The sequence below is a fragment of the Somniosus microcephalus genome, chromosome 18 (genome assembly GCF_052327205.1).
Source record: "Somniosus microcephalus isolate GS21.2 chromosome 18, FLI_Smic_1.0, whole genome shotgun sequence".
Classification (NCBI taxonomy): domain Eukaryota; kingdom Metazoa; phylum Chordata; class Chondrichthyes; order Squaliformes; family Somniosidae; genus Somniosus; species Somniosus microcephalus.
The window spans coordinates 1,799,531-1,827,510 of NC_141004.1; the positions used below are offsets into that span (position 1 = coordinate 1,799,531).

Below are 27,980 nucleotides of genomic sequence, written 5' to 3' on the forward strand. Positions count from 1 at the left end.
ATGATCTGGACAAGGTGATAGAACGGTTCGACGAATACTGCACTCCAAAAAATAATGAAACGTATGAGAGATTCGTGTTTCGCTCCCGCGTGCAAAAGCAAGGAGAATCCTTTGATTTTTTTTGACGGACTTGAAAATAAAAGCACAAACATGCAACTTTAAGGACCTGAAGGAATCGATGATACGCGATCAAGTCGTTTTTGGAATACTCGACAAGAAGGTGAGGGAAAGAATGCTTAGCGATAATGGCCTAGAAATTCATTAAGGCACTGCCAGCTTTGCGGCCAGTTACTGCCTAAAGAGGACTTCTGCGCCAAAAAGGAGTTTGCGCTGATATTCAGCGCAGCGGTATTGGCGGCGGTAGCCGTTAGCGCTGCACCGGCACCGATGACATCATCGGTGTGCGCAGTGCCCCGGTTGAGCCCCAAAACCGGCCCGATCCCCATATTTAGTAGCGGCCGCCTCCTCCGCAGCGGCCGCAAACAGCGACCAGAAAACGGGGCCGTACTATAGCCTTAGTGGGGCGCTTTAAAGGGGAAGGTGCGGCTGGCCGCTTTTTCGGCGGCCGCCTGCCCATACCTCCTTCCCCGGCCTCCTCCACCCGCCCCCCCCCCGCGGCATTGCCGACTGCTTTCCGCGAACCCGGCACTTCTCCGTGGTGCCGGGCTCATTTGCCGGCACTCTCCAGCGGTGATCTCCCCGTTGCAGGCAGCTCCCCCTTAAGAGAAGGAGGAGGCCTGCAGTACCGCAGCCTGCCGCTCCACAGCGGCTGGCGCAGCAGCGCCAAGAGCGCTGAAATTCAGTGTCAGCGCCCCAAGCGGAGGCGGGCACACCCTGGTATAGCACCCGGTTCCGAATTGGGGTGCAAACACTGAATATCTGATGATCGCTAATGGCTCCCCGCCCAGCGCTAACTTTTGGGTGCGAGCGAGCTGGCCGCCCCAAAGTGAATTTCTAGGCCAATGACCTAAATTTGGATGCAGCAGTGAAAATTTGTCATACTAGTGAACTGTCAGCCATGCACACGAAAACGTTCGAAGGGAGCAGCATAGCAGAAGAGAGCGCCCTGGGGCTAAAAAACCTGCCAGTGGATGTGGTACACAAAAGGGACACAAGAGGACCCACGGAGTTCAAGATGAATATGCCTTACGAATGCAGACGGTGCGGTTATAAACACGTGGCCAGACAGTGTCCTGCTTATGGGAGGAACTGTGCAAAATGTAAAGGCAGGAATCACTTTGCCAAGATGTGTTTTTTAGAAGAGAAAACTGAAGGTAAAAAGACAGTGCATGCTATTGCGACTGAAGAGACAGCAGTGGAGGCTTTGTTTGTTGGAATGGTGCAAAATGAGTCAAAACAGGGCAACAATGCTAATGAAGTGCACTCTGTAGGACCACAGACTGAAGTTTGGATAGCTCCCTTGCTGGTAAATGGCACCATTGTTCCCTTTAAGCTATATACAGATGCTAAGGCAAACCTCATAAGTTGGAGTGATGCACGGAATCTCAAAGTGCGACCTAAAATACTGAACAAGACTCTTTGAAGGCATACAATGGACAAAGCATTGAAACAAAAGGAACGTGTAGGCTGAATGTTAAGGTAAAAAATCACATTCACCCTCTGACCTTTGTTATAGTGCCTGAAGGACATGAGTCACTGTTGGGGGACAAGGCCTGTGTGGATTTGGGCTTGGTAAAACGAATCTATGCTATCAATGAACAAAACTGTGTGCAGAGTGCCCCCCAAGATAATACAAATCTGACTCATGAGACTATAGCACACAAATATGCAGATGTCTTTCAGGGTTTCGGAGCACTGCCCTTTACATACTCCATCAAACTGAGAGAGGATGCACAACCTGTGATTCACGCACCCAGGAGAATTCCAGTGGCTCTCCGTGAAAAACTGAGGAAAAAGTTAGACCGCATGGAGGGACTAGCTTTCATAAAGAAGATTGAGGAACCGACTGACTGGGTAAATTCCATGGTCTGCGTCAATTCAAAGAAAACTGATAAATTGCGTGTCTGCATGGATCCCAAGGACCTTAACGCCAATATCAAAAGAGAGCACTACCAAATTCCAAGAGAGAGGAAATAGTCAGCGAAATGACAGAAGCGAAAGTCTTCTCCAAAATGGACGTCTCACATGGTTTCTGGCAGCTGAAACTTGATGAAGAAAGTGCTAAGCTGTGCACTTTTAACACCCCGTTTGGTCGATACTCCTACCAGCGTCTGCCCTTTGGTATTAGCTCCGCCCCAGAAATCTTTCACAGAGCAATGGAGCAAATCATCGAGGGCCCGGAGGGAGTGCGGGTGTACGTGGATGATCTGGTAGTATGGGGCTCCACTCAGGGGGAGCACGACACCAGGCTGGAGAAAACACTTCAGAGAATACAGCAGTATGGACTCAAACTAAATAAAGACAAATGTTAGTTCGGTGTCAATGAAATCACATTCCTCGGGGACAAGATCTCTGCAGAGGGGATTCAGCCAGACAAGTCAAAGGTAAAGGCTATACATGACATGGAGAAACCAAAGGACAAGAAAGGGGTTCAGCGGGCCCTTGGCATGGTTAACTACCTAGGAAAATTCATTCCAAATCTAGCAGAGAAAACTGTTCATCTGAGAAAACTGCTGCACCAAGAGACTGAGTTCCAATGGGGACATGAACATGAGAGAGAATGGAAGGGGCTGCTACACATTCTAGCAAGTGAACCCCTACTGAAGTTCTTCTGCCCTAAAAGGAAGATAAAAGTGTCCACAGATGTCTCTAAGAATGGATTAGGGGCTGTCCTTCTACAGGAAGATGAAGGAGAATGGCGACCAGTGGCGTATGCGTCACACTCCATGACGGCTACAGAGTTCCGGTACGCGCAGATCGAGAAGGAGTGCCTTGGCTTGGCATTTGGGTGTGAAAAATTTCATACCTACATCTATGGTCTTTCCAAGGTTATCCTAGAAATGGACCATAAGCCACTGCTAGGGCTCGCAAAGAAGAATCTGTGTGACATGTCACCACGGATACAACGCCTGATGATGAGACTTCAACATTACGATTTTGAGCTAACATACGTGCCAGTGACACAAATGTTCATTGCAGACACATTATCCAGGGCTGCGCCTTACGCCACACAAAACAGTGAAACAGAAGAGGATGTGGCTCTTCATGTGGATATGGTCTACGCAGCATTGCCCGCCACACAGGAGAAACTATCAGTGATAGTCACAGAGACATCAAAGGACCCAGTCCTGAGGAAAGTAATGAGAAATCTTCAAGAGGGCTGGAAGAAAGGGTCATGTAAACAATATTATCACATTCAGTCTGAGCTCTCTGTGGTCAATGGATTACTGCTTAAGTGTGACAGGATAGTAGTGCCCACCTCTATGCGATGAGAAATGCTCAACAGGATACACAAAGGGCACCTGGGTGCAGAAAAGTTGAAAAGGAGAGCACGTGAGGCACTCTACTGGCCAAACATGAACTCTGATATTGACCAGTTGATCAGCGAGTGTGCTACATGTCAGGAGTATCACTACAAGCAAGCAAAAGAGCCCCTCATTACCACAGAGCTCCCATCACAACCTTGGGAAAAGGTCGGAACTGATATATTTCACTGTGAAGGAAAAGACTATTTGTTAGTTATTGATTATTACTCCAATTATCTGGAGATTGCTCTCTTGTCCAGTACTACATCAAGAGCTGTGATAACTCACCTGAAGTCAATCTTTGCCAGGCAGGGCATCCCTCTAACCCTGGTCTCTGATAATGGCCCTCCCTATGCCAGTCATGAGTTTCAGTTATTTGCTTCAGAGTATGAGTTTAATCATGTAACCTCCAGCCCGCTCTATCCTCAGGCTAATGGAAAGGCGGAGAAGGGGGTACAGATTGTGAAAAGACTATTAAAGAAAGCAGCACACAGCAACACTGACCCATATCTGGCCCTGATGTCGTACAGGGCGGGCCCGCTAGCAAGTGGCAAGTCTCCAGCTGAGCTCTTACTGGGTCGGAAAATCCGTACACGACTTCCCAGTTATGTCACACCTGACCACAGAGATGAGGTGTGGGCAGACAAGGCTCGTAAGCTACAACAGAAACAAAAAACACTTCATGACCGCACAGCCACTACACTAGTGCCGCTACAGGAGAAGGATATAATCCGCATTGAAGGGCCTGAGTCATGGCCTACAAGAGCCACAGTTCTACAACAGGTCGCCCCCAGGTCATACAGTGTCATGACAGAGAACGGCAATGTGCTTCGCAGAAACAGGAGGCACCTACTGAAAACCACAGAGACCTTTCAGCCTCAGGAGGATGGAGAGGATGACGAGATGAGGGAAATGCCACAAAGAGACGAGATGAGGGAAATGCCACAAAGAGACGAGATGAGGGAAATGCCACAAAGAGACGAAGGACACAGTAGTGATAATGTGGATACAACTGGGGTGGTTCAGCAATCACCCGTCCAGCCACGCAGGTCACAGCGCACCAGAAAGCCTGTAGTTAAACTTGACCTATAGACAGGGATTGATAAGACTGTAAACAGTTAATGGACTCATGGGTGTGGGTAAGCTTTATACCTACCTGCAATTAGTTACACTGACTGGTTCTATATGATGTTAAAAAGTTCTATGTGTTATGTTATGTTATGTTGTTACTGTGTTATGTCTTCATTGAAGGGGGAAGATGTAAGGATAACCGTAGCTGTTGTAAGGACAGCGGGGGTTTGATTGACAGCTGGTTGACGGCTGATGTCATATCCGGGGGCGGGATCCGACGCCATCTTGGCCATGCTTTCAGACTGTACTGGGAGACACAGAAGCAGGACTTAATAAAATGGTTCTCCTCAACAACTGTTTGTGAGACTCGTAATTACGTTACTAAGATAACATTACAATGCTGAGGGAGTTTGAAGAGCTAGGATCCAAATTGAAAAGCAGAACCTCAAACGTAATGGTCTCTGGATTGTTACCTGAGCCACGTGCAAATTGGCTTGGGGACAAACAGATTAGGAGTTTAAATGCGTGGCTCAAAGAGTGGTGCAGGAGGAAGGGGTTCCGTTCATGGGGCACTGGCACCGGTACTGGGAAAAGAGGGAGCTGTTCCGTTGGGACGGGCTCCACTTAAACCAGGCTGGGACTAATGTCCTGGTGAATCGAATAACGAGGGCAGTAGACAGGGCTTTAAACTAATGAAGGGGCTGGTGAGAGGATTCCTGAAAGAGTAAATTTAAAAGCAGCGAGAGAAATGTCAAGGCTCCAGAGCAGAGTAGAGTTTTGGGTAAAAATAAGCAGAGTGGATCAGGAAGGGACAGGGAGAGTAACAAAGGTAATAGGGCATCAGTGACTGAGGTGACAGCAGGGAAAAATAGAAAAACGTCAAAGCTAAAGGCACTATATCGGAATGCGCGAAGCATTCGCAACAAAATAGACGAGCTAATAGTGCAGATAGAAATTCATAGGTTTGATCTAATAGCCATTAAGGAGACGTGCAAAGTGATCAAGGTTGGGAGCTAAATATTCCAGGATACTTAACTTTTAGAAGAGATAGGCAAAATGGAAAAGGAGATGGTGGTAGCCCTAATAATAAAGGATGGGATAAAGACAGTGGAGAGAAAGGATCTTCGTTCTGAAAATCAAGAAGCAGAATCAGTTTGGTTGGAACTAAGAAACAGCAAGGGGCAGAAAACAAGGACCCCCAAACAGTAGTTGTAATGTAGGGCAGAGTATAAATCAGGAAATTAGATGTGCATGTAACAAGGGTAATACAGTAATCATGGGGGACTTTAATCTACATATAGACTGGGCAAACCAAATTTGCAGTAATAGTGTGGACGACGAATTCATGGAATGTATACAAGATAGTTTTCTAGATCAGTATGTTGATGAACCAACTAGGGAACAGGTTATTTTAAATCTAGTATTGTGCAATGAGAAAGGGTTCATTAATAACCTTGTAGGAAAGGGGCCTTTAGGGAAGAGTGACCATAATATGATTGAATTTTATATTGAGTTTGAAAGTGATTTAGTTAAATCTGAAACAAGGGTCTTCAATCTAACCAAAGCAAGCTACGTAGGTATGAGTGGCGAGTTGGCTAAGGTAGATTGGGGAACTACATTGGAAGGTATGATGGTAGACAAGCAAAGGCTAGCATTTAAAGAATTAATATATAATTTACAACAAATATACATTCCTTTAAGGCACAAAAAACCTCACAGGAAAAGTGGTCCAACTGTGGCTAACAAGAGAAGTTAAGGATAGTATTAGATCAAAGGAAAAGGTGTATAATGTTGCCAAAAAAAGTAGTAAGCCTGAGGATTGGGAGGATTTTAGAATTCAGCAGAGGACCAAGAAACTGATGAAGAAAGAGAAAAAAGAATATGAGTAAATTAGCAAGAGACATAAAAACGGATTGTAAACATTTCTATAGGTATGTAAATAGGAAGATATTAGTGAAAGTAAACGTGGGCCCATTAGAGGCAGAGACAGGAGAAATGATAATGGGCAACAAGGAAATGGCAGAGACATTAAACAAATACTTTGTATCCGTCTTCACGGTAGAAGACACAAAAAACATTCCGGAAATAATGGGGAACCAAGGGTCTAGAGAGAATGAGGAGCTTAAAGAAATCAATATAAGTAAAGACATAGTACTGGAGAAATTAATGGGACTAAGTGGCGACAAATCCCCTGGACCTGACAACCTGCATCCTAGGATTTTAAAAGAGGTAGATGCAGAGATAGTGGATGCACTGGTATTAATCTTCCAGAATTCCCTAGATTCTACAACAGTCCCCAAGGATTGGATGGTAGTAAACATAACCCCGCTATTTAAGAAAGGAGGAAGAGAAAAAACGGGGAACTATAGGCCAGTTAGCCTGACATCAATAGTAGGCAAAATGCTAGAATCCATTATTAGGGACGTGGTGACAGGGCACTTAGAAAATCATAATATGATTAGGCAGAGTCAACATGGTTTTATGAAAATAAATCGTGTTTGACAAATTTATTAGAGTTTTTTGAAGATATAACTAATAGGATGGATAAGGGGGAGCCAATAGATGTAGTGTATTTGGATTTTCAAAAAGCATTCGATAAGGTGCCACACAAGAGGTTATTACATAAAATTATGAGTCATGGGATTGGGGGTAATAGTATTAGCATGGATTGAGGATTGGTTCATGGAAAGAAAACAGAAAGTAGGAATAAACGGGACTTTTTCAGGTTGGCAGGCTGTAACTAGTGGGGTACCACAAGGATCGGTGCTTGGGCCTCAGCTATTTACACTCTATATTAATGACTTAGATTAAGGGACTGAGTGTAAAGTATCCAAGTTTGCTGATGATACAAAGTTAGGTGGGAAAGTAAAGAAAGAAAGAATGGCTTGTATTTATATAGCGCCTTTCACAACCACCGGACTCAAAGCGCTTTACAGCCAATGAAGTACTTTTGGAGTGCAGTCACTGTTATAATGTGGGAAACGCAGCAGCCAATTTGCGCTGTAAGCTGTGAGGAAGTTGCGAAGAGGCTTCAGAGAGATAGAGACAGGTTGACTGAGTGGGCAAGAACATCGAAAATGGAATACAATGTGGGGAAGAGTGAAGTTATCCTCTTTAGTAGGAAAAACAAAAAAGCAGAATATTTTTTGAATGGTGAGAAACTGGGAAATGTTTGCACTCAGAGGGACCTGGGTGTCCTTGTACATGAATCACAGAAAGTTAACATGCAGGTACAGCAAGCAATTAGGAAAGCAAATGGCATGTTAGCTTTTGTTACAAAGGGATTAGAGTATAAAAGTAAAGAAGTCTTACTACAATTATACAGGGCATTGGTGAGGCCACACCTGGAGTACTGTGTACAGTTCTGGTCTCCTTACCTAAGGAAAGACATACTTGCCTTAGAAGGAGTACAGCAAAGGTTCACTATGCTGGTTCCTGGGATGAGGGGATTGCCCTTTGAGGAGAGATCGAGTAGACAAGGCCTATATTCCTTAGAGTTTAGAAGAATGAGAGGTGATCTAATTGAAACATATAAAATTCTTAAGGGGCTTGACAGGGTTAATGCTGGGGAAATGTTTCCCCTGGCTGGGGAGTCTAGAACACGGGGTCACAGTCACAGAATAATGGGTCGGCCATTTATGACAGATGAGGACAAATTTCTTCACTCAGAGGGTGGTGAATCTTTGGAATTCTTTACCCCAGAGGGCTGTGGTGCTCAGTCGTTGAGTATATTCAAAACAGAGATCGCTACATTTTTGGGAACAAAGGGAATTAAGGGATATGGGGATAATACGGGAAGGTAGAGTTGAGGTAGAAGATCAGCCATGATCTTCTTGAATGGCGGAGCAGGCTTGAAGGGCAAAATGACCTACTCCAGCTCCTATTTCTTATGAGTCACTTAATAACTGAAGTCACACATCATGAGACACAGGAGGAGGTGGTGTGGCTCCAAAGAGAACCTTAAGTGTTAGTTTATATTTCAGAAATTTATTAACAGCTGTGACAATTGTCTGAGAACCATCAGACAGGCAATGGCCCAGAGTTTGCTGGAGCGCAATATCTGATGAATGTGCCCCGTTAGTTAGACTTTGTCCCTCGCCCTTCAGTTCCTTTTACTCGGTGTCCATGTTTATCTGCTAACGCCTCTGTGAAGAGCCTTGGGAGGTTTGCTACAAACTCCGTTCCTGAGCCACCGACTCCATCCCTCTCCCTGGCAATTGTCTGAGGCTGAACCAGACCGTTCGCAAGCTTGGTGTTGTATTTGACCCTGAGGTGAGCTTCCGGCCACATATCTGTGCCATCACTAAGACCGCCTATTTCCACCTCCGTAACATCGCCCGACTCCGTCCCAGCTTCAGCTCATCTGCTGCTGAAATCCTCATCCATGCCTTTGTTACCTCCAGACTTGACTCTTCCAACGCACTCCTGGCCGGCCTCCCACATTCCACCATACGTAACCTTGAGCTCATCCAAAATTCTGTTGCCCGTATCCTAACTCGCACCAAAACCCGTCCACCAATGGTGGATAAAGGGGAACCAGTATATTCGTGTATTTGGATTTCCAGAAGACATTCGATAAGGTGCCGCATAAAAGGTTACTGCACAAGATAAGAGCTCACGGTGTTGGGGGTAATATATTAGGTTGGATAGAGGATTGGCTAACTAACAGAAGACAGAGAGTCGGAATAAATGGGTCATTTTCAGGTTGGCAAACTGTAACTCGTGGGGTGCCACATGGATCAGTGCTGGGACCTCAACTATTTACAATCTATATTAATGACTTGGATGAAGGGACCGAGTGCACTGTAGCCAAATTTGCTGATGATACGAAGATAGGTGGGAAAGCAAGTTGTGAGGAGGACACAGAGTCTGCAAAGGGATATAGAGAGGTTCAGTGAGTGGGTAAACATTTGGCAGATGGAGTATAATGTGGGAAAATGTGAGGTTATCCACTTTGGTAGGAAGAATAAAAAAGCAAATTATTATTTAAATGGAGAGACTACAAAATGCTGCGGTAGAGGGATCTGGGGGTCCTCGTACGTGAAACACAAAAAGGTAGCATGCAGGCACAGCAAGTAATTAGGAAGGCAAATGGAATGTTGGCCTTTATTGCAAGGGGGATGGAGTATAAATGTAGGGAAGTCTTGCTACAACTGTACCGGGTGTTGGTGAGAACACACCTGGAGTACTGCGTACAGGAGTTCTGACGAAGGGTCACCGACCTGAAACTTTAACTCTGTTTCTCTCTCCACAGATGCTGCCTAACCTGCTGAATATTTTCAGCATTTTCTGTTTTTATTCCTGCAGTACTGCGTACAGTTCTGGTCTCCTTATTTAAGGAGGGATATACTTGCATTGGAGGCAGTTCAGAGAAGGTTCACTAGGTTGATTCCTGAGTTGAAGGGGTTGTCTTATGAGGAAAGGTTGAGCAGGCTGGGCCGATACTCATTGGAGTTTAGAAGAATGAGAGGGGATCTTATTGAAATATATAAGATTCTGATGGGGCTCGACAAGGTAGATGCTGAGAGGATGTTTCCCCTCGTGGGGGAATCTAGAACTAGGGGGCATAGTTTCAGGATAAGGGGTCGCCCATTTAAAATGGAGATGAGGAGGAATTTCTTCTCTCAGAGGGTTGTGAATCTTTGGAATTCTCTTCCCCAGAGAGCTGTGGAGACGGAGTCACTGAATATATTCAAGGCGGAGATAGACAGTGACGTAAGAAAACTACTAGGCACTTGGTCTAAGCGTTAAACAAAGCATTAATCAACTGTTTTACAACATGGAGGTCTAGTTGTGTCCTTCACTAGTTACTGTTAAGGATGCCCTGCGCAAGCTGGGCCCGTGCCCGAGTATTTATACTCTCCCTGGACAGCGCCACCCACAGGCCGCTCAGTATTATTTAATAAGTCTTTCTTTCATGAATGACTGATTCATGTCAGACAGATTTTTGAGCTACAGGGGAGTCAAGGGTTAAGGGGATCGGGCGGGAAAGTGGAGTTGAGGCCAAGATCAGATCAGCCATGATCTTATTGAATGGCGGAGCAGGCTCGAGGGGCCGAATGGCCTGCTCTTGCTCCTATTTCTTAGGTTCTTATGTACCACTGTGCTACATTGGCACCCGGTCCAGCAAAGCCTCGATTTTAAAATTCTCATTCTTGTTTTCAAAACCCTCCATGGTCTTGCCCCTCCCTATATCTGTAGCCTTCTTCAGCCCAACAACCCTCCGAGATCTCTGCCCTCCTCCAATTCTGGCCTCTTGTGCATCCCTGATTTTTATCGCTCCACTGTTGGTGGCTGTACCTTTAGCTGCCTGGGCCCTAAGCTCTGGAATTCCCTCCCTAAACCTCTCCACCTCTCCTCCTTTCAGACACGCCTTAAAACCTACCTCTTTGACCAAGCTTTAGGTCACCTGTCCTAATATCTCCTTATGTGGCTCGGTGTCAAATTTTGTTTGATAATCGCTCCTGTGAAGCACCTTGGGACGTTTTACATTGTTAAAGGTGCTATATAAATACAAGTTACTAATCCTTGAATACATTGCAATATCTTTGGGTATAATAAAACCGAACCGTTAATAGTTGCTGTGCATTCTACCCGGAGGTACAGCTTTTTTGCTTTAATGCAATATTTGTTAACGAGCCCAGGAGACGGACTGCTGGGACTCTGAGCAGTGCAGCATTATGGTCAGTGCCTGCTAATTTATGACCCTCTCTGTTGCTGCAATTAAACTGAGATTAATTATGTTTGCCAGACATTTCTCCACAGCTTCGAGACTCTCGTCCTAGGGGTCAATATGAAATGAATTTGTGATGGGAATTGCTATTGGACAGGTCTGAGCTGACTGCCTTCTAATGGAAGTGTTTCCAATCCCTCTGCCATGGCGGTGTGAAGTAATTCTGCAAATCATGTTGTTACTCTGCAGACTTGAGTAAGAATCGTGAAAAAGGAGAGAAGATAAGGCAGGTTAGGCAGTCGGGGCCGGGAGCGAGGTCGAGGAAGCGGGATTGGGTTCTGAGGTCTGGGAGTGGGATCAGGACGTGGCTGGGGATGGGGGTTGGGGTTAGGGAGGGGTTTGGGTTTGGGGTGGGTTCGGGGATGGGGGTCAGGGGTCAGGGGAGGGGGTTGGGGTCAAGGGTCTGGGTGTGGGAACAGGGTCGGTGAGAGGGGTTGAGGTCAAGGGTTGGGGAGTGGTGTTGGAGATAGTGGGATCAGGGGCGGGGTCGAGGATGGGAGTTGGGGTCAGAGGTCGGAGTAGCGGGATTAGGAGTGGGATCGAGGAGGGGGGTTGGGATCAGGGGTCTCGAGTGGGATGTGGGTTGGGTTTTAAAAGCCTGTAGATTACAGGCGGAAGTGAAAATGATGCAGGTGAGGAGAACCTGTGAAAAGACAAGTTTGAATACCAGACGATGGGGGCTGTGAAAACCTCTGCTGGAAAACAGTGCATTAGATGGGAATTGACTGTGAGGTCTGTTGCAGTCAAATAGCCTGCTTATATTAGGCTAATGGAATGGGCATTTGGGTGAGGAGCCTTGAGATGATGCTTTACGGAAAGAGAGAATAGACTGCGAGAAACATTTTGCACTCAGCTCCTGTAACGTTAGAGATGCTGGAGACAGAAGCAGCTTAACCTTGTCTGCACCTGCCCTTCAAACACAATAAATTGCAAGGAGCGGAGAATTCACGGACTCTCATCAATCTGAGAACATTTCACCCGGCTGTTACAACACAGTATGATCCTGTCAAATGTATTTTAATTTGTGTTAAATCTCTGTCTGACTTTCAGGTGCTTATCTTGTTCCCTACTTCATCCTGCTGCTCATCATTGGAATCCCTCTGTTTTTCCTGGAACTTGCGGTGGGCCAGAGAATAAGGCGTGGGAGTATTGGTGTCTGGAACTATATCTGTCCCAGGCTGGGAGGCATTGGGTTTGCAAGCTGTATTGTGAGTACCATTGCTGATTTTGGTGGTTTTCAGTGGCTGTTAAAGCATACAGCACCCTGGGATTTATTAATAGAGGTATCGAGTACAAAGCAAGGAATTTATGCTAAACTTTTTTAAATCACTGGTTAGGCTCCAGCTGGAGTATTGTGACCAATTCTGGGCACCACACCTTCGGAAGGATGTCAAGGCCTTGGGAGAGTTCAGGGGAGATTTACTAGAATGGTTCCAGGGATGAGGGATTTCAGTGGTGTGGATAGACTGGAGAAGCTGAGGTTGTTCTCCTTAGAGCAGGGAAGGCTAAGAGGAGATTTGATAGAGGTGTTTAAAATCATGAGGGGTTTTGATAGAGTAAATAAAGAGAAACTGTTTCCAGTGGCAGAAAGGTCGATAACCAGAGGGCACAGATTGAAGGTAATTGGCAAAAGAACCAAAGGTGACATGAGGAAAACAAAATTTATGCAGCGAGTTGTTGTGATCGGGAATGGGTTGCCTGAAAGGTCGGTGGAAGCAGATTCAATAGTAACTTTCAAAAGATAATTGGATGAATAATTGAAGGGGAAAATTTACAGGGTTCTGGGGAAAGGGCAGTGGAGTGGGACTAATTGGAGAGCTCTTTCAAAGAGCCGGCACAGACATCATGGGCCGAATGGCCTCCTGTGCTGTATGATTCTATAATCCAAAAACGGTATTGTGAGTATCAATTTTGTTTTGGTGAAGGTCCTGACTCATGCTGGGGAAGAGTCTAATCCCACTCTCCCACTCAGTCCCTGTACCCTTTAACACCTTTAACCAGCATCTGGCTTGTTTACTTAAAGGGTAAATCTTTATTTATGGGGCCAACCACTCAATCTGATTAATTCGCTCGTGAGAAAGTGCTTAATTTTGATGCAAAAATTTCATTGTCTCACTTTTAAGAAGGATGAGATTTATGTACATCTCCCCCCCCAGCCCATTCTCCCCCCAGCCCATTCTCCCCCCAGCCCATTCCCCCCCAGCCCATTCTCCCCCCAGCCCATTCCCCCCCAGTCCATTCTCCCCCCAGCCCATTCCCCCCCAGCCCATTCTCCCCCAGCCCATTCCCCCCCAGCCCATTCTCCCCCAGCCCATTCTCCCCCCAGCCCATTCCCCCCAGCCCATTCCCCCCGCAGCCCATTCTCCCCCCAGCCCATTCTCCCCCCCAGCCCATTCTCCCCCCCAGCCCATTCTCCCCCCAGCCCATTCTCCCCCCCAGCCCATTCTCCCCCCAGCCCATTCCCCCCCAGCCCATTCTCCCCCCAGCCCATTCTCCCCCCAGCCCATTCCCCCCAGCCCATTCCCCCCGCAGCCCATTCTCCCCCCAGCCCATTCTCCCCCCCAGCCCATTCTCCCCCCCAGCCCATTCTTCCCCCCAGCCCATTCTTCCCCCAGCCCATTCTCCCCCCCAGCCCATTCTCCCCCCCAGCCCATTCTCCCCCCCAGCCCATTCTCCCCCAGCCCATTCTCCCCACCAGCCCATTCCCCCCACCAGCCCATTCCCCCCAGCTCATTCTCCCCCCAGCCCATTCTCCCCCCAGCCCATTCTCCCCCCAGCCCATTCCCCCAGCTCATTCTCCCCCCAGCCCATTCTCCCCCCAGCCCATTCTCCCCCCAGCCCATTCTCCCCACCAGCCCATTCTCCCCACCAGCCCATTCCCCCCACCAGCCCATTCCCCCCAGCTCATTCTCCCCCCAGCCCATTCTCCCCCAGCCCATTCTCCCCCCAGCCCATTCCCCCCCCAGCCCATTCCCCTCCCAGCCCATTCCCCCCCAGCCCATTCCCCCCCCAGCCCATTCTCCCCCCAGCCCATTCTCCCCCCAGCCCATTCTCCCCCCAGCCCATTCTCCCCCAGCCCATTCTCCCCCAGCCCATTCCCCCCCCAGCCCACTCCCCCCCAGCCCACTCCCCCCCCAGCCAATTCTCCCCCCAGCCAATTCTCCCCCCCAGCCCATTCTCCCCCAGCCCATTCTCCCCCAGCCCATTCCCCCCCAGCCCATTCCCCCCACAGCCCACTCCCCCCAGCCCATTCCCCCCCAGCCCACTCCCCCCCAGCCCACTCCCCCCCAGCCCATTCTCCCCCTAGCCCATTCTCCCCCCAGCCCATTCTCCCCCCAGCCCATTCTCCCCCCAGCCCATTCTCCCCCAGCCCATTCTCCCCCCAGCCCATTCTCCCCCCAGCCCATTCCCCCCAGCCCATTCCCCCCACAGCCCATTCTCCCCCCAGCCCATTCTCCCCCCAGCCCATTCTCCCCCCAGCCCATTCTCCCCCCAGCCCATTCTCCCCCCAGCCCATTCTCCCCCCAGCCCATTCTCCCCCCAGCCCATTCCCCCCACAGCCCATTCTCCCCCCAGCCCATTCTCCCCCCCAGCCCATTCTCCCCCCAGCCCATTCTCCCCCCCAGCCCATTCTCCCCACCAGCCCATTCCCCCCACCAGCCCATTCTCCCCCCAGCCCATTCTCCCCCCAGCCCATTCTCCCCCCAGCCCATTCTCCCCCCAGCCCATTCTCCCCCCAGCCCATTCTCCCCCCAGCCCATTCCCCCCACAGCCCATTCTCCCCCCAGCCCATTCTCCCCCCCAGCCCATTCTCCCCCCAGCCCATTCTCCCCCCCAGCCCATTCTCCCCACCAGCCCATTCCCCCCACCAGCCCATTCCCCCCCAGCCCATTCTCCCCACCAGCCCATTCTCCCCACCAGCCCATTCCCCCCACCAGCCCATTCCCCCCAGCTCATTCTCCCCCCAGCCCATTCTCCCCCAGCTCATTCTCCCCCCAGCCCATTCTCCCCCCAGCCCATTCCCCCCCCAGCCCACTCCCCCCCAGCCCATTCTCCCCCCAGTCCATTCCCCCCCCAGCCCACTCCCCCACCCCCCAGCCCATTACATAGAAACATAGAAGATAGGAGCAGGAGTAGGCCATTCAGCCCCTCGAGCCTGCTCCGCCATTCAATGAGATCATGGCTGATCATCCAAATTCAGTACCCTGTCCCTGCCTTCTCCCCATGAGATCCCTGACGTAAGAAAACTACGAGGCACTTGGTCTGAGTATTAACCAAAGCTTTAATCAACTGTTTTACAACATGGAGATCTAGTGTCCTTCACTAGTTCCTGTAAAAGAATGTCCTGAGCAAGCTGGGCCCATGCCCAAGCATTTATACTCTCCCTGGACAGCGCCACCAGCAGGCCGCCCAGTATTATTTCCACATGAATGACAAGATTCATGTCAATCCCCTCTTATTCTTCTAAACTCTAGCGAATATAAGCCTAATCGACCCAATCTCTCCTCTTACGTCATTCCTGCCATCCCTGCCATTCTCCCCCCAGTCCATTCCCCTCCCCTTCCCTCTCCCTCTCCCCTCCCTCCCCTCCCTCTCTCATCTCTCCCCCGCCGAGCCCTGCAGCCTCCTCCCCTTCCCTCTCCCCTCCCCCTCCCCATCCTCCACCCCTCTATTCTCGCTGCCAGATCCATTATTCAGTCTAACCGTTCTTTTTCTCTCCAGGTTTGTTTCTTTGTTGGCCTCTATTACAATGTCATCATCGGCTGGAGTATTTTTTACTTTTTCAAATCTTTCCAGTCCCCCCTCCCGTGGAGCGAATGTCCGCTGACCACCAATGGCAGCATTACCAGTAAGTAAGACATTTAATTTGGGGGCTCCCAGTCTTTAAAGAAATTCCGTGCTCCCCTTGCTCTGTCTCTACCAATTTCTCCTCTCGTGAATGCTGAGTTTCCCTGTTTTCTCCCTATTCTATGCGTTAATTGAGCTTAGGCTGGTGGTGCAGGGATGCCACCGTTTGGTCTCTGGTTTGCTGATGACTTCCCGTGATCCCCATGGCAACATGAGAGTGTGTAAAGTTGGTGGGAGTCAGACCCGGTGTTTCTCTGTGGCGCCGCGTCCAGTTTCCACTCACTGAAGATTAAGTTTCTCGTGTGTCTCCATGTGCCGCACTGTGACAGACCCTGGCGACAAAGTCCTGAAGAAACAGTTTGGCCCATGATTGTATTTTCAAGGCGGCTTTCATTCCCTGCTCAGTGGGTTAAGCCGAGAAGCTGTGGCTCGAAGCAGGGACATGTTGGTCTCGTGGCCATTTTCTCAACTCAAATTTCTTGGGAGAATTGAAAAAACAAAACCAGTTTATGAACAGGTCAGAGGTCAGAGAGTCTGAGAAGGTGCATGTCCTTTGACCTTTCGGATACTTTGCCTCTCGTGGGGTTATTATAACTCAAAGGCCTGTCAGAAAAGTGTTACTGATAACGGGTTCTCTCTCCCCGCAACAGGGTCCCTCCCCCCAAAGAGTGTCTCAGGTGTCTAGGTGTGTCTGGACAAACTGAGCCACACTAACACTTGAAAAAAATTACTCTTATTTTCACACTCAATAAAGTTGCCGATGACACTAACTGTCAATGTGTGCCTCTCACTTCAGTTGTGGAGCCAGAATGTGAAAAGAGTTCAGCTACAACCTACTTCTGGTACAGAGAGACTCTGAACATCGCCAACAACATCAATGAAGGAGGAGGGCTGAACTGGAAGATGACACTGTGTCTATTGTCTGCCTGGTTTATCGTAGGATTGTGCACAATCAAAGGCATCCAGTCATCTGGCAAGGTAAGCCATGATCTTATTGAATGGTGGAGCAGACTCGAGGGGCCGTATGGCCTACTCCTGCTCTTATTTCTTATGTTCTTATGCTGTACCTGCCTTGGGGGTGTTTGATGGGACAGTGTAGAGGGAGCTTTATTACTCTGTATATAACCCATGCTGTACCTGCCCTGGGACTGTTTGATGGGACATTGTAGAGGGAGCTTTACTCTGTATCTAACGTGTGTTGCACCTGCCCTGGGGGTGTTTGATGGGACAGTGTAGAGGGAGCTTTACTCTGCATCTAACCCCGTGCTGTACCTGCCCTGGGAGTGTTTGATGGGACAGTGTAGAGGGAGCTTTACTCTGTATCTAACCCGTGCTGTACCTGCCCTGGGAGTGTTTGATGGGACAGTGTAGAGGGAGCTTTACTCTGTATCTAACCCATGCTGTACCTGCCCTGGGAGTGTTTGATGGGACATTGTAGAGGGAGCTTTACTCTGTATCTAACGTGTGTTGCACCTGCCCTGGGGGTGTTTGATGGGACAGTGTAGAGGGAGCTTTACTCTGCATCTAACCCCGTGCTGTACCTGCCCTGGGAGTGTTTGATGGGACAGTGTAGAGGGAGCTTTACTCTGTATCTAACCCGTGCTGTACCTGCCCTGGGAGTGTTTGATGGGACAGTGTAGAGGGAGCTTTACTCTGTATCTAACCCATGCTGTACCTGCCCTGGGAGTGTTTGACGGGACAGTGTAGAGGGAGCTTTACTCTGTATCTAACCCATGCTGTACCTGCCCTGGGAGTGTTTGATGGGACAGTGTAGAGGGAGCTTTACTCTGTATCTAACCCTGTGCTGTACCTGCCCTGGGAGTGTTTGATGGGACAGTGTAGAGAGAGCTTTACTCTGTATCTAACCCATGCTGTACCTGCCCTGGGAGTGTTTGATGGGACAGTGTAGAGGGAGCTTTACTCTGTATCTAACCCGTGCTGTACCTGCCCTGGGAGTGTTTGACGGGACAGTGTAGAGGGAGCTTTACTCTGTATCTAACCCGTGCTGTACCTGCCCTGGGAGTGTTTGATGGGACAGTGTAGAGGGAGCTTTACTCTGTATCTAACCCGTGCTGCACCTTCCCTGGGGGTGTTTGATGGAACAGTGTAGAGGGAGCTTTACTCTGTATACAGGAGTCAATCTCTGAAACCGGATGGACCTACTGTTTTTTTGTTCAATGAAGTATTATTTTGATAATGGTTTGCCAGTGGTTCCCAATGGTTAAGGTAATAGTTCTTGTAACTCATTTGATCCGATTCCTTAGGTTTGTTTTCACCATTTTCAGGTGATGTACTTCAGTTCTCTGTTTCCATATGTCGTTCTGATTTGTTTCCTGATTCGAAGTCTTCTCCTCAGGGGCTCGATCGATGGGATTCTTCACATGTTCACAGCCGAAGGTATTTTAGTGCTCGCAGCATGGTCGGCGATTCACTATAAAGACTACATGGGGGAGGGGAGGGGGTGTGTTCGGAGGAGGGGGTGTGTTGGGGAGGGGGGTGTTGGGGGAGGGGGTGTGCTGGGGAGGGGGTGTGTTGGGGGAGGGTGTGTGTTGGGGGAGGGTGTGTGTTGGGGGAGGGGGGTGTTGGGGGAGGGTGTGTGTTGGGGAGGGTGTGTGTTGGGGGAGGGGGGTGTTGGGGGAGGGGGGGTGTTGGGGGAGGGGGGGTGTTGGGGGAGGGGGTGTGTTGGGGGAGGGTGTGTGTTGGGGGAGGGTGTGTGTTGGGGGAGGGTGTGTGTTGGGGAGGGGTTGTGTTGGGGGAGGGGTTGTGTTGGGGGAGGGGGGTGTTGGGGGAGGGGTTGTGTTGGGGGAGGGGTTGTGTTGGGGGAGGGTGTGTGTTGGGGGAGGGTGTGTGTTGGGGGAGGGGGGTGTTGGGGGAGGGTGTGTGTTGGGGCAGGGTGTGTGTTGGGGGAGTGGGGTGTTGGGGCAGGGTGTGTGTTGGGGAGGGTGTGTGTTGGGGGAGGGGTTGTGTTGGGGGAGTGGGTGTGTTGGGGGAGGGGTTGTGTTGGGGGAGGGGTTGTGTTGGGGGAGGGGTTGTGTTGGGGGAGGGGGGGTGTTGGGGGAGGGGTTGTGTTGGGGGAGGGGTTGTGTTGGGGGAGGGGTTGTGTTGGGGGAGGGTGTGTGTTAGGGAGGGGGGTGTTGGGGGAGGGGTTGTGTTGGGGGAGGATGTGTGTTGGGGGAGGGTGTGTGTTGGGGGAGGGGTTGTGTTGGGGGAGGGGGGGTGTTGGGGGAGGGGGATGTTGGGGGAGGGGTTGTGTTGGGGGAGGGGGGGTGTTGGGGGAGGGTGTGTGTTGGGGAGGGGGGTGTTGGGGAGGGTGTGTGTTGGGGAGGGGGGTGTTGGGGGAGGGTGTGTGTTGGGGAGTGGGTGGGGCGGGAGGGGGATGAAGGGGAGTGGGTGGGGAGGGAGGGGGATGAAGGGGAGTGGGGGGTAGGGATGGGGATGAAGGGGAGCGGGGGGTAGGGATGGGGATGAAGGGGAGTGGGGGGTAGGGATGGGGATGAAGGGGAGTGGGGGGTAGGGAGGGGGGTGAAGGGGAGTGGGGGGTAGGGATGGGGATGAAGGGGAGCGGGGGGTAGGGATGGGGATGAAGGGGAGTGGGGGGTAGGGATGGGGTGTTGCCAGTTCCAGTGGAGGGAGGGAAATCCTTTCAGTTCATTGTTTTGTAAATTTAACTTAGTTTAATTTTTAAGGAAAAGCTTTTCCATTCTCAGAATTGCCCAGTGAAGCTGATGAAGTTGATTCATTCTAAAGGAATTGTATTCATTCTGTTGTGGGAAAGAGTGAAGGGTTGCAGACTTTGGGAACTAAATGAAAGATTAAGAACTGCCGGATTAGATCCTGGTGTGGGATTAGCTCCTGCAGCCGGCCAGGTTCCATTTTATTTCTTTGGAATATTTTCTCCTTTCTGTGTCCGTTCTCTCCTGGATCAGTCCATTCCGGTTCGTTTCAGGATGTTTGCTAAACTCTGTCACAGCCTCTGAGCAGCTTTCCCCATGGGGCTGGACAGTGAGGAAACTCGCACACAGAGCGGCCAGTGGATGGCCATTCGGTGCAGGAACAATGGCTGAAGTTCTTCCCTTTCTTGCTTTGGCCAATTGTGGAGTGCGAGCTGCTGTCCGCTGAGATCGGTTAACTCAGTACCGACCATCAATTGAACCTGCGACCTTTGGTCTCTATCGCTCTGCCCATGGCCTTGCCCACTGCCATGGGGAGTGAGTGAGACTCGCTTGTTTTTACATTAAACGTGTTGAGATACCGCGGCAAACGTGGGAGTCGAGACAGAGCTATTGAAAACACAGCTTCTTTATTCTGACCACATGGCAAACAGGAACTAGAAAAGCCCGCGCGTCCACTTAAATACTTCCCAGACAGGAAGTGCTCCCAGCAGCCTGTCCCTGCGGGAAACAAGTTGCTGGAGGAAAGGGCCCCCGGCTGGGGGCTTCTGCTTAGACTGTCTGTGCCGCCGTGAGCGGATTATGTCCAGTGGTGGCGTGTCGCCACAGAGCTCCCCCCAGAATCCGCTTAGGAGGAGTGGACGAGTCGTGACGGTGGTCTAATGGTTCTGCCGCAGCGGCTCTGAGTGGTCGCCGGTCTGGCTGGTTGGGTCGGGCGGTTCGCCGCCGGCTGTGCTGGCTTGCCGGGGGGACGGCCTCTGGCTGGAGGCTGGGCCACGGGGACCTGTTCCCCTGGTTCTGTGTGTGCTGGTTTGAGCCGGTCGATGGAGACTGTCTCGACCCTGTCGCCGAGTCGCAGCTTGAATACCTTGTCCCCGGTTTGTAGTACCTCGTACGGACCGTCGTATGGGGGTCGCAGGGGCCCGTGGTGCACGTCGTGTCGCACGAAGACGAAGCGCGCCTGCTGTAAATTTGGCGGATGCGCGGGAACCCGGGTGAGAGAGCCCGTGGAGCGCGTCGAAGACGCGGCGGCACCAGGTCTCAGGGACGACCGGCCTGGGTTGGCCGGGTGAGACGTCGCACGTGACTGCCGTGGCTTCGGGCCCGTGCGCGACCTTGGCTAGGCGTAGCCCTGGCAGGCTGGTAGCCGCCGAGAGGAGGTCTGGGTCCGTGAGCTGGGCCGCTGCTAGTTGTGCGTAGTCGACCGTGAGGTGATTCGCACAGACGGCGGGACGGGAAAGGCAGTCGGCGACCACGTTGTCTCTACCGGAGACGTGCTGAATGTCCGTAGTAAACTCGGAGATGGCCGCAAGCTGGCGTTGCTGCCTAGCGGACCAGGGTTCGGTGTGCTTGGCCATCGCGTATGTGAGTGGCTTGTGGTCCACATACGCGGTGAAGGGGCGGCCTTCCAGGAGGAAGCTGAAATGGCGGACCGACAGGTGGAGTGCGAGAAGCTCGCGGTCGAAAGTGGAGTATTTGACCTCCGGGGGGCGCAGTTGGCGGCTGTAGAAGGCAAGTGGCTGCCACGCGCCATTGACCCACTGCTCGAACACGGCCCCGACCGCGTGGTCGGAGGCGTCGGTGGTGAGCGTGACCCGGGCATCGGCCCTCGGGTGCGCGAGCAGAGTGGCGTCGGCGAGCGCGTTTTTGGTGGCGTCGAAGGCGGCTGCCGTGTCAGTGGTCCAGGCTACGTCCATCTTGCCGGATTTCCCTCGGAGGGAGTCGTATAGGGGCTTCATAAGGGCTGCGGCTCTGGGGATGAACCTGTTGTAGAAGTTCACCACCCCGAGGAACTCCTGGAGGCCCTTGATGGTTGTGGGGCGGGGGAATTGCTGGACGGCCTGCACCTTGTTGGGCAGGGGGACGGCCCCGGCAGGGGTGATGTGGTGACCGAGAAAATCGATCTCGGTTAGGCCGAATTGGCACTTCGCCGGGCTGAGGATGAGCCCATGTTGGGCTAGGCGCCCGAACAGGATGCGAAGGTGTTCAAGGTGTTCCTGTTTGGAGGAGCTGGCCACGAGAATGTCGTCTAGATAGACGAATAGGAAGTTCAGGTCCCGGAGGACTGAGTCCATAAGGCGCTGGAAAGCCTGTGCTGCATTTTTGAGGCCGAAGGGCATCCTCAGGAACTCGAACAGGCCGAATGGGGTGATGACGGCCGTTTTGGGGATGTCCGCGGGGTGTACGGGGACTTGGTGGTAACCGCGCACCAGGTCGACTTTGGAAAAGACGGTTCATCCGGCCAGTCGGGCCGAGAAGTCCTGGATGTGTGGCACCGGGTACCGATCGGGGGTGGTGGCGTCGTTGAGGCGGCGGTAGTCCCCGCAAGGGCGCCAGCCTCCGCCGGGCTTGGGGGCGATGTGGAGGGGCGAGGCCCAAGGGCTGCTGGAGCGGCGGATGATGCCGAGTTGTTCCATGTTGGTAAACTCGGCCCGCGCGATTTCCAGCTTGGCCGGGTTGAGTCTGCGGGCGTGGGCAGAAACTGGGGGGCCGGTGGTGGGGATATAGTGTTCCACACCGTGCTTGGCGGCTTTGGCCGAAAAGGTCGGGTTAGTGAGGGCGGGAAACTCAGCTAGGAGTGCCGAGTAGTCGTCCGTGGCTCTGGCGAGGCAGTAGGTCGTCAGGCCGGCCGTACGGGCCAGGGTAAAGGCGCCGGGGATGGGGGCCATAGTGTTGATGTCGACGAGGCGGTGCCTCGGAATGTCGACAAGGAGGCCGTGGGCGCGTAGGAAGTCGGCGCCGATGAGTGGGCAGAGGACCTTGGCTGTCAGGAACTCCCAGCGGTAGCGGCGGCCCGCGAGGTCGAGCGTGACCATGCGGGTGCCATATGTGCGGATTTCAGAGCCGTTGGCTGCAGCCAGTGTGATACCCCGTGTGCTGCGTTGGATCTCGAGGGCGGAGGCGGGGGTGATGCTGTGCTGGGCCCCTGTGTCGCACAGAAATCGGCGGTTGGTTCTGTCGTCAGTGACGTACAGTAGGGGCTCCTTCTGCCCCGCGGCCATCGCGGGGGCCGGTGCGGGGGGGGGGTTTGAAGGAACACGGTGGCGTGCAGCGTTGAGCCCTAGCGCCAAAACGGGTGTGGTAGTAGCAGTGACCCGGAGTGGTAGGGCGGTCGGGCCTAACGGCCCGGGAAGACCGCGTGGTCGTTGCCGTGAGGTCGGGCGCGACGTCGCGAGCGGCCTGTGCAGAGAGCAGCCGGTCGGCCTTTTTGGCTATCTCATTCAGGTCCGTGGAGTCAGACTCCACAAGGAGCGGGCGGATGCTGGCAGGGAGCTGCCGAATGAAAAGCTTGCGAAAAAGGGCGCCGGGATTTTTGTCGTCTGAGAGGGACAGCATGTGGGAAAGCAGGTCTGATGGTGAAGCGTAACCAAGGCCGGGGAGGTCCAGGAGCTGGCAGTGGCGCTGGTAAGGGGACGTTTGAAATTTTTTAAGTAGCGCAGCCTTCAGATGCTCGTACTTGCCCTCCGTTGGTGGATTCTGCAGCGCTGCCCAAACCTTGGGGACTGTAGCGTAGGTGAGCGAGGCGACGAGGTAGTCGCACTTCGTGGCGTCGACTGTAATGCCTTTCAGCCGGAATCTGGACTCAGCTTGAACGAACCAGGCTTCGGCGAGGTTCTCCCAAAAGTCAGGTAATTTAACCGTGACTACGTTTGTATCCGCCATGCTAGCTTAGGATTCGTCCTGAGCGTCGGGGTCACCAGTGTTGAGATACCGCGGCAAACGTGGGAGTCGAGACAGAGCTATTGAAAACACAGCTTCTTTATTCTGACCACATGGCAAACAGGAACTAGAAAAGCCCGCGCGTCCACTTAAATACTTCCCAGACAGGAAGTGCTCCCGGCAGCCTGTCCCTGCGGGAAACAAGTTGCTGGAGGAAAGGGCCCCCAGCTGGGGGCTTCTGCTTAGACTGTCTGTGCCGCCGTGAGCGGATTATGTCCAGTGGTGGCGTGTCGCCACAAACGGCCCATTAAGTGTGTTGCTGGTTTGTTTTTACAGTTGGAGAAGATGATGGAATCCCAGGTATGGAGGGAAGCTGCTACACAAGTCTTCTTTGCTCTCGGCCTCGGGTTCGGGGGAGTCATCGCGTTCTCCAGTTACAACAAGAAAGACAACAACTGTCACTTTGATGCAGCCCTTGTCGCTTTCATTAATTTCTTCACCTCTGTTCTGGCAACACTCGTGGTCTTTGCAGTCCTGGGATTCAAAGCTAATGTCATGAATGAAAAGTGTGTCATAACGTAAGTTTCTCAGAACTTTACTGAATATTCTGTGCACAGAATCAGAAGCCAGCACAATGATAATGGCCAGCAGCTTTCTAAACACCTCCTAAGAGTAAAGACGTCTTACTGCAATTATATAGGGCCCTGGTGGGACCACACCTGGAGTATTGTGTACAGTTTTGGTCTCCTTACCTAAGGAAGGATATACTTGCCACAAGGTTCACCAGACTGATTCCTGGGATGGGGGGATTGTCCTATGAGGAGAGATTGAGTAGACTAGGCCTATATTCTCTAGGGTTTAGAAGAATGAGAGGTGATTTCAATGAAGCATACAAAACTCTGACAGGGTAGATGCAGGGAGGATGTTTCCCCTGGCTGGGGAGTCTAGAACCAGAGGTCACAGTCTCAGAATAAGGGGTCGGCCATTTAGGACTGAGATGAGGAGAAATTTCTTCACTCAGAGGGTGGTGAATCTTTGGAATTCTCTACCCCAGAGGGCTGTGGAGGCTCAGTCATTGGGTATATTCAAGACAGAGATCGATAGATTTTTGGATATTAATTAAATCAAGGGATATGGGGAAAGTGCAGGAAAGTGGAGTTGAGGTAGAAGATCAGCCATGATCTTATTGAATGGCGGAGCAGGCTCAAAGGGCCAAATGGCCGACTCCTGCTCCTATTTCTTTTGTTCTTATGTTCTTATTCCCGAGAGCAGCAGTTAACATGAGGGCATGAGGAGTCAGGCTATACACAAGTGGGTTCAAGGTGTGCCTATGGACAGAGATGCGATTGAGGGAAGTGGGTAAGAGTCCTTGGGTAACTACATGGAACAATGTAAACGCAGCTGTGATAATTGGGAATTCCCAAATGCTTTCCTTTCCCAGTTTGCTGCGCTAGGAAATGTTCAGTTTCACATTAGATTGAGGAGCCAGTGGGTGTGACGCAGGACTGTGCACTATGAGGCCTGAATTCCCCTTGTTGCTGTGTGTGGCTGCGCTGTAACGCTTTTCTTTAATCATAGATATCATAGAAACTTGCAGCACAGAAGGAGGCCATTCGGCCCATTGTGCCTGTACTGGCTCGTTGAAAGAGCAGTTGTGCTTCGTCCCCCACCCCCGCCTTTTTCCGTAACCCTGTAAGCTCCTCATCCTCAAGTTCCTGTCCAACGCCCTTTTAAAATTATTTATGGATTCAGCTTCCACCACCTTTTCAGGTCGAGCGTTCCAGATCCCAACAACTCTGAGTGAAAAAAATTCCCTTCATCTCCCCTCTAGATCTTTTGCCAATGGTTTTGAATCTGTGACCTCTGGTTATTGACCCACTCGCCAGAGGGAATAGTTTTTCTCTCTCTACTCGATCAATACCTCTCAACATCTTGAAAACCTCCATTAGGCCACCGCCTAACCTTCTCTGTTCCAAGGAGAACAATCCTCATAACTGAAGTCCCTCATCCCTGGTAACACCCTGGAGATTATTTATGATTTCACTACATATACTGAAGAGAAGAAACCTTGGCCAAATGTGTTGCCAGTGGAGTTACACAAAAGAAGTAGTGGGATTCCTTCCTCATGGTGAGATGTTGGGAATGTTGGACCGAGATCAGTCAATGAGGGATGGGCTCTTTATGCTGAATGACATCTCCTCATCCTAAAAATTCTGATGCTCAGGAAACTATCTTCCGTTCCCTTCTCAAGCATCTTTTGTGCTTAATGCAGTAATTCATGAGAGTTTGTGAGCTGTGGACTCACTCTGGGTCTCTGATATTAGCCTCAAGCACTCCCAGAACAGTAGAGATGCAGAGTAAAGCTCTCTGTGCTCTTCCCAAAAATCTGCCTCAGTTCCAACCTCAGCATCATGACATTACATCGAGTCTACAGCACAGAAACAGGCCATTCGGCCCAACTGGTCAGTGCCAGTGTTCCTGCTCCACACGAGCCTCCTCCCACCCTACTTCATCTCACCCTATCAGCATATCCTTCTAGTCCTTTCTCCCTCATGTGTTTATCTAGCTTCCCGTTAAATGATCTATACTATTCACCTCAACCACTCCACGTGGTAGTGAGTTCCACATTCTCACCACTCTTCTGACCTCCAATACTGGTGCCCTCAACCTCTTCCCCCATTCACTGCACACCTCCCCCAGTTTTACAGTTCTCACACCTGCCCGCTGTTATGGACTTGGGGGCATCTTTGTGCTGTGAGCACAATCAGTCCCACTCCCCTGCTCTTTCCCCAGAGCCCTGCAAATCTTTCCTTTTCAGATATTTATCTAATTCCTTTCTGAAAGTTACTATTGATTCTGCTTCCACCGCTCTTTCAGGCAGCGCGTTCCAGATCACAGCAACTCGCTGCGTAAAAAAAAGTTTCCTCATCCACCTCTGGTTCTTTTGTCAATCACCTTCATTTTGTGTCCTCTGGTTATCGACCCTTCAGCCATTGGAAACAGTTTTTCTTTATTTACTCTATCAAAGCCATTCATGATTTTGAACACCTCTATCAAATCTCCTCCTAACCTTCTCTGCTCTAAGGAGAACAACCTCAGCTTCTCCAGTCTTTCCACATCACTGAAGTTCCTCATCCCTGGTACCATTCCAGTAAATCTCTTCCACACCCTCTCCAAGGCCATGACATCCTCCCTAAAGTGTGGTGCCCAGAATTGGACACAATACTCCAGCTGAGGCTGAACCAGTGTTTTATACAAGCTCCTTGCTTTTGTATTGTATGCCGCTACTTATAAAGCCAGGGATCCCATATACCTTTTTAACAGCATTCTCAACTTGTCCTGCCACCTTCAAAGATTTGTGTACGTACACCCCCAGGTCTCTCTGTCCCTGTAACACCTGTTGCTCCTGTAGACAGCTGATGTGGTTTTGGACCCAAATCCCAGAGATGAAGGGCAGTTTCCTAATTTTATTTTAATATTAAATTTATGTTTAATAATGGTTTTAATTATGAGACATGTGTCTGGTGATGGGTTATGCTGGCACTTCATGCAAGTATCGCGCGCAGTACAGGCTCCCGCTGTCTGTGTGGGCCGGATTGGGGGGGTTGTAAAGCTATTGTCATTTCTTACAACGCTTGTGACGTCTGTCATTACAAATGGCCCAAATACCCAATCAAATCCATAGTTGAAGATTCCTCTTTGCTTTAGGTGCAATGAAGTTGTAAACCTGGAGCACAGATTAAACCTTCCCGTTATATTATTAAACGTTCTGTGTCTGTGTGAGGGGCAGTGGTGCAAGGTTCCTTCAACCAATCACATCCCAGAACTTCCACCTATCAGATTCCAGGTTCCTTCAACTCATCGAAGCCCAGAACCAGAAACCAATTAGATCCCAGAATTCATTGTGATTGGTTGAAGGGATAGTGGCCTCTGGGATCTGATTGGTTGCAGTTATGGGATGTGTTAGAAGCACGGTGTAGTATGAAGTTGATTCTGTTGTGATTGAGTTCCTGTGGTTGGATATCTTCCTGACCTTTGAGACTGGGATTCTGACTGTACTCTGCCATGCCTGGTGTAGTCACTGCTCTGTGTTTGATCCACAATGGCTGGATCTTTCTTTCTCCACTTTCCTGTTGGCAGGAATTCTGAAAAGATTATTGGATACCTGAATTCCCAAGTCCTGAGCCATGATCTGATTCCACCGCATATCAACTTCTCGCATCTCACAGCCTCTGATTATGCGGAGATGTACAGTGTCATAAAGACAGTGAAAGAAGATCATTTCAATGCACTCGGACTGGACACATGTCAGCTGGAGGATGAGTTGAATAAGGTGAGAGCATTGGCGTCTAT

The 27,980-nt window shown here is 50.7% G+C and overlaps 1 protein-coding gene across 1 annotated transcript in view; it reads left to right on the forward strand.

Annotated features, from left to right (window-relative positions):
- Nucleotides 1–27,980, forward strand: part of slc6a17 (solute carrier family 6 member 17) — a 126,647-nt gene that overhangs the window by 76,036 nt on the left and 22,631 nt on the right. The window contains exons 3-8 of the mRNA XM_086010957.1: nucleotides 12,280–12,437; nucleotides 15,952–16,078; nucleotides 16,874–17,055; nucleotides 18,363–18,482; nucleotides 23,964–24,205; nucleotides 27,768–27,960. Of these exons, the coding sequence (XP_085867083.1) occupies nucleotides 12,280–12,437; nucleotides 15,952–16,078; nucleotides 16,874–17,055; nucleotides 18,363–18,482; nucleotides 23,964–24,205; nucleotides 27,768–27,960 (1,022 nt within the window). The remainder of the gene's footprint in view (nucleotides 1–12,279; nucleotides 12,438–15,951; nucleotides 16,079–16,873; nucleotides 17,056–18,362; nucleotides 18,483–23,963; nucleotides 24,206–27,767; nucleotides 27,961–27,980) is intronic.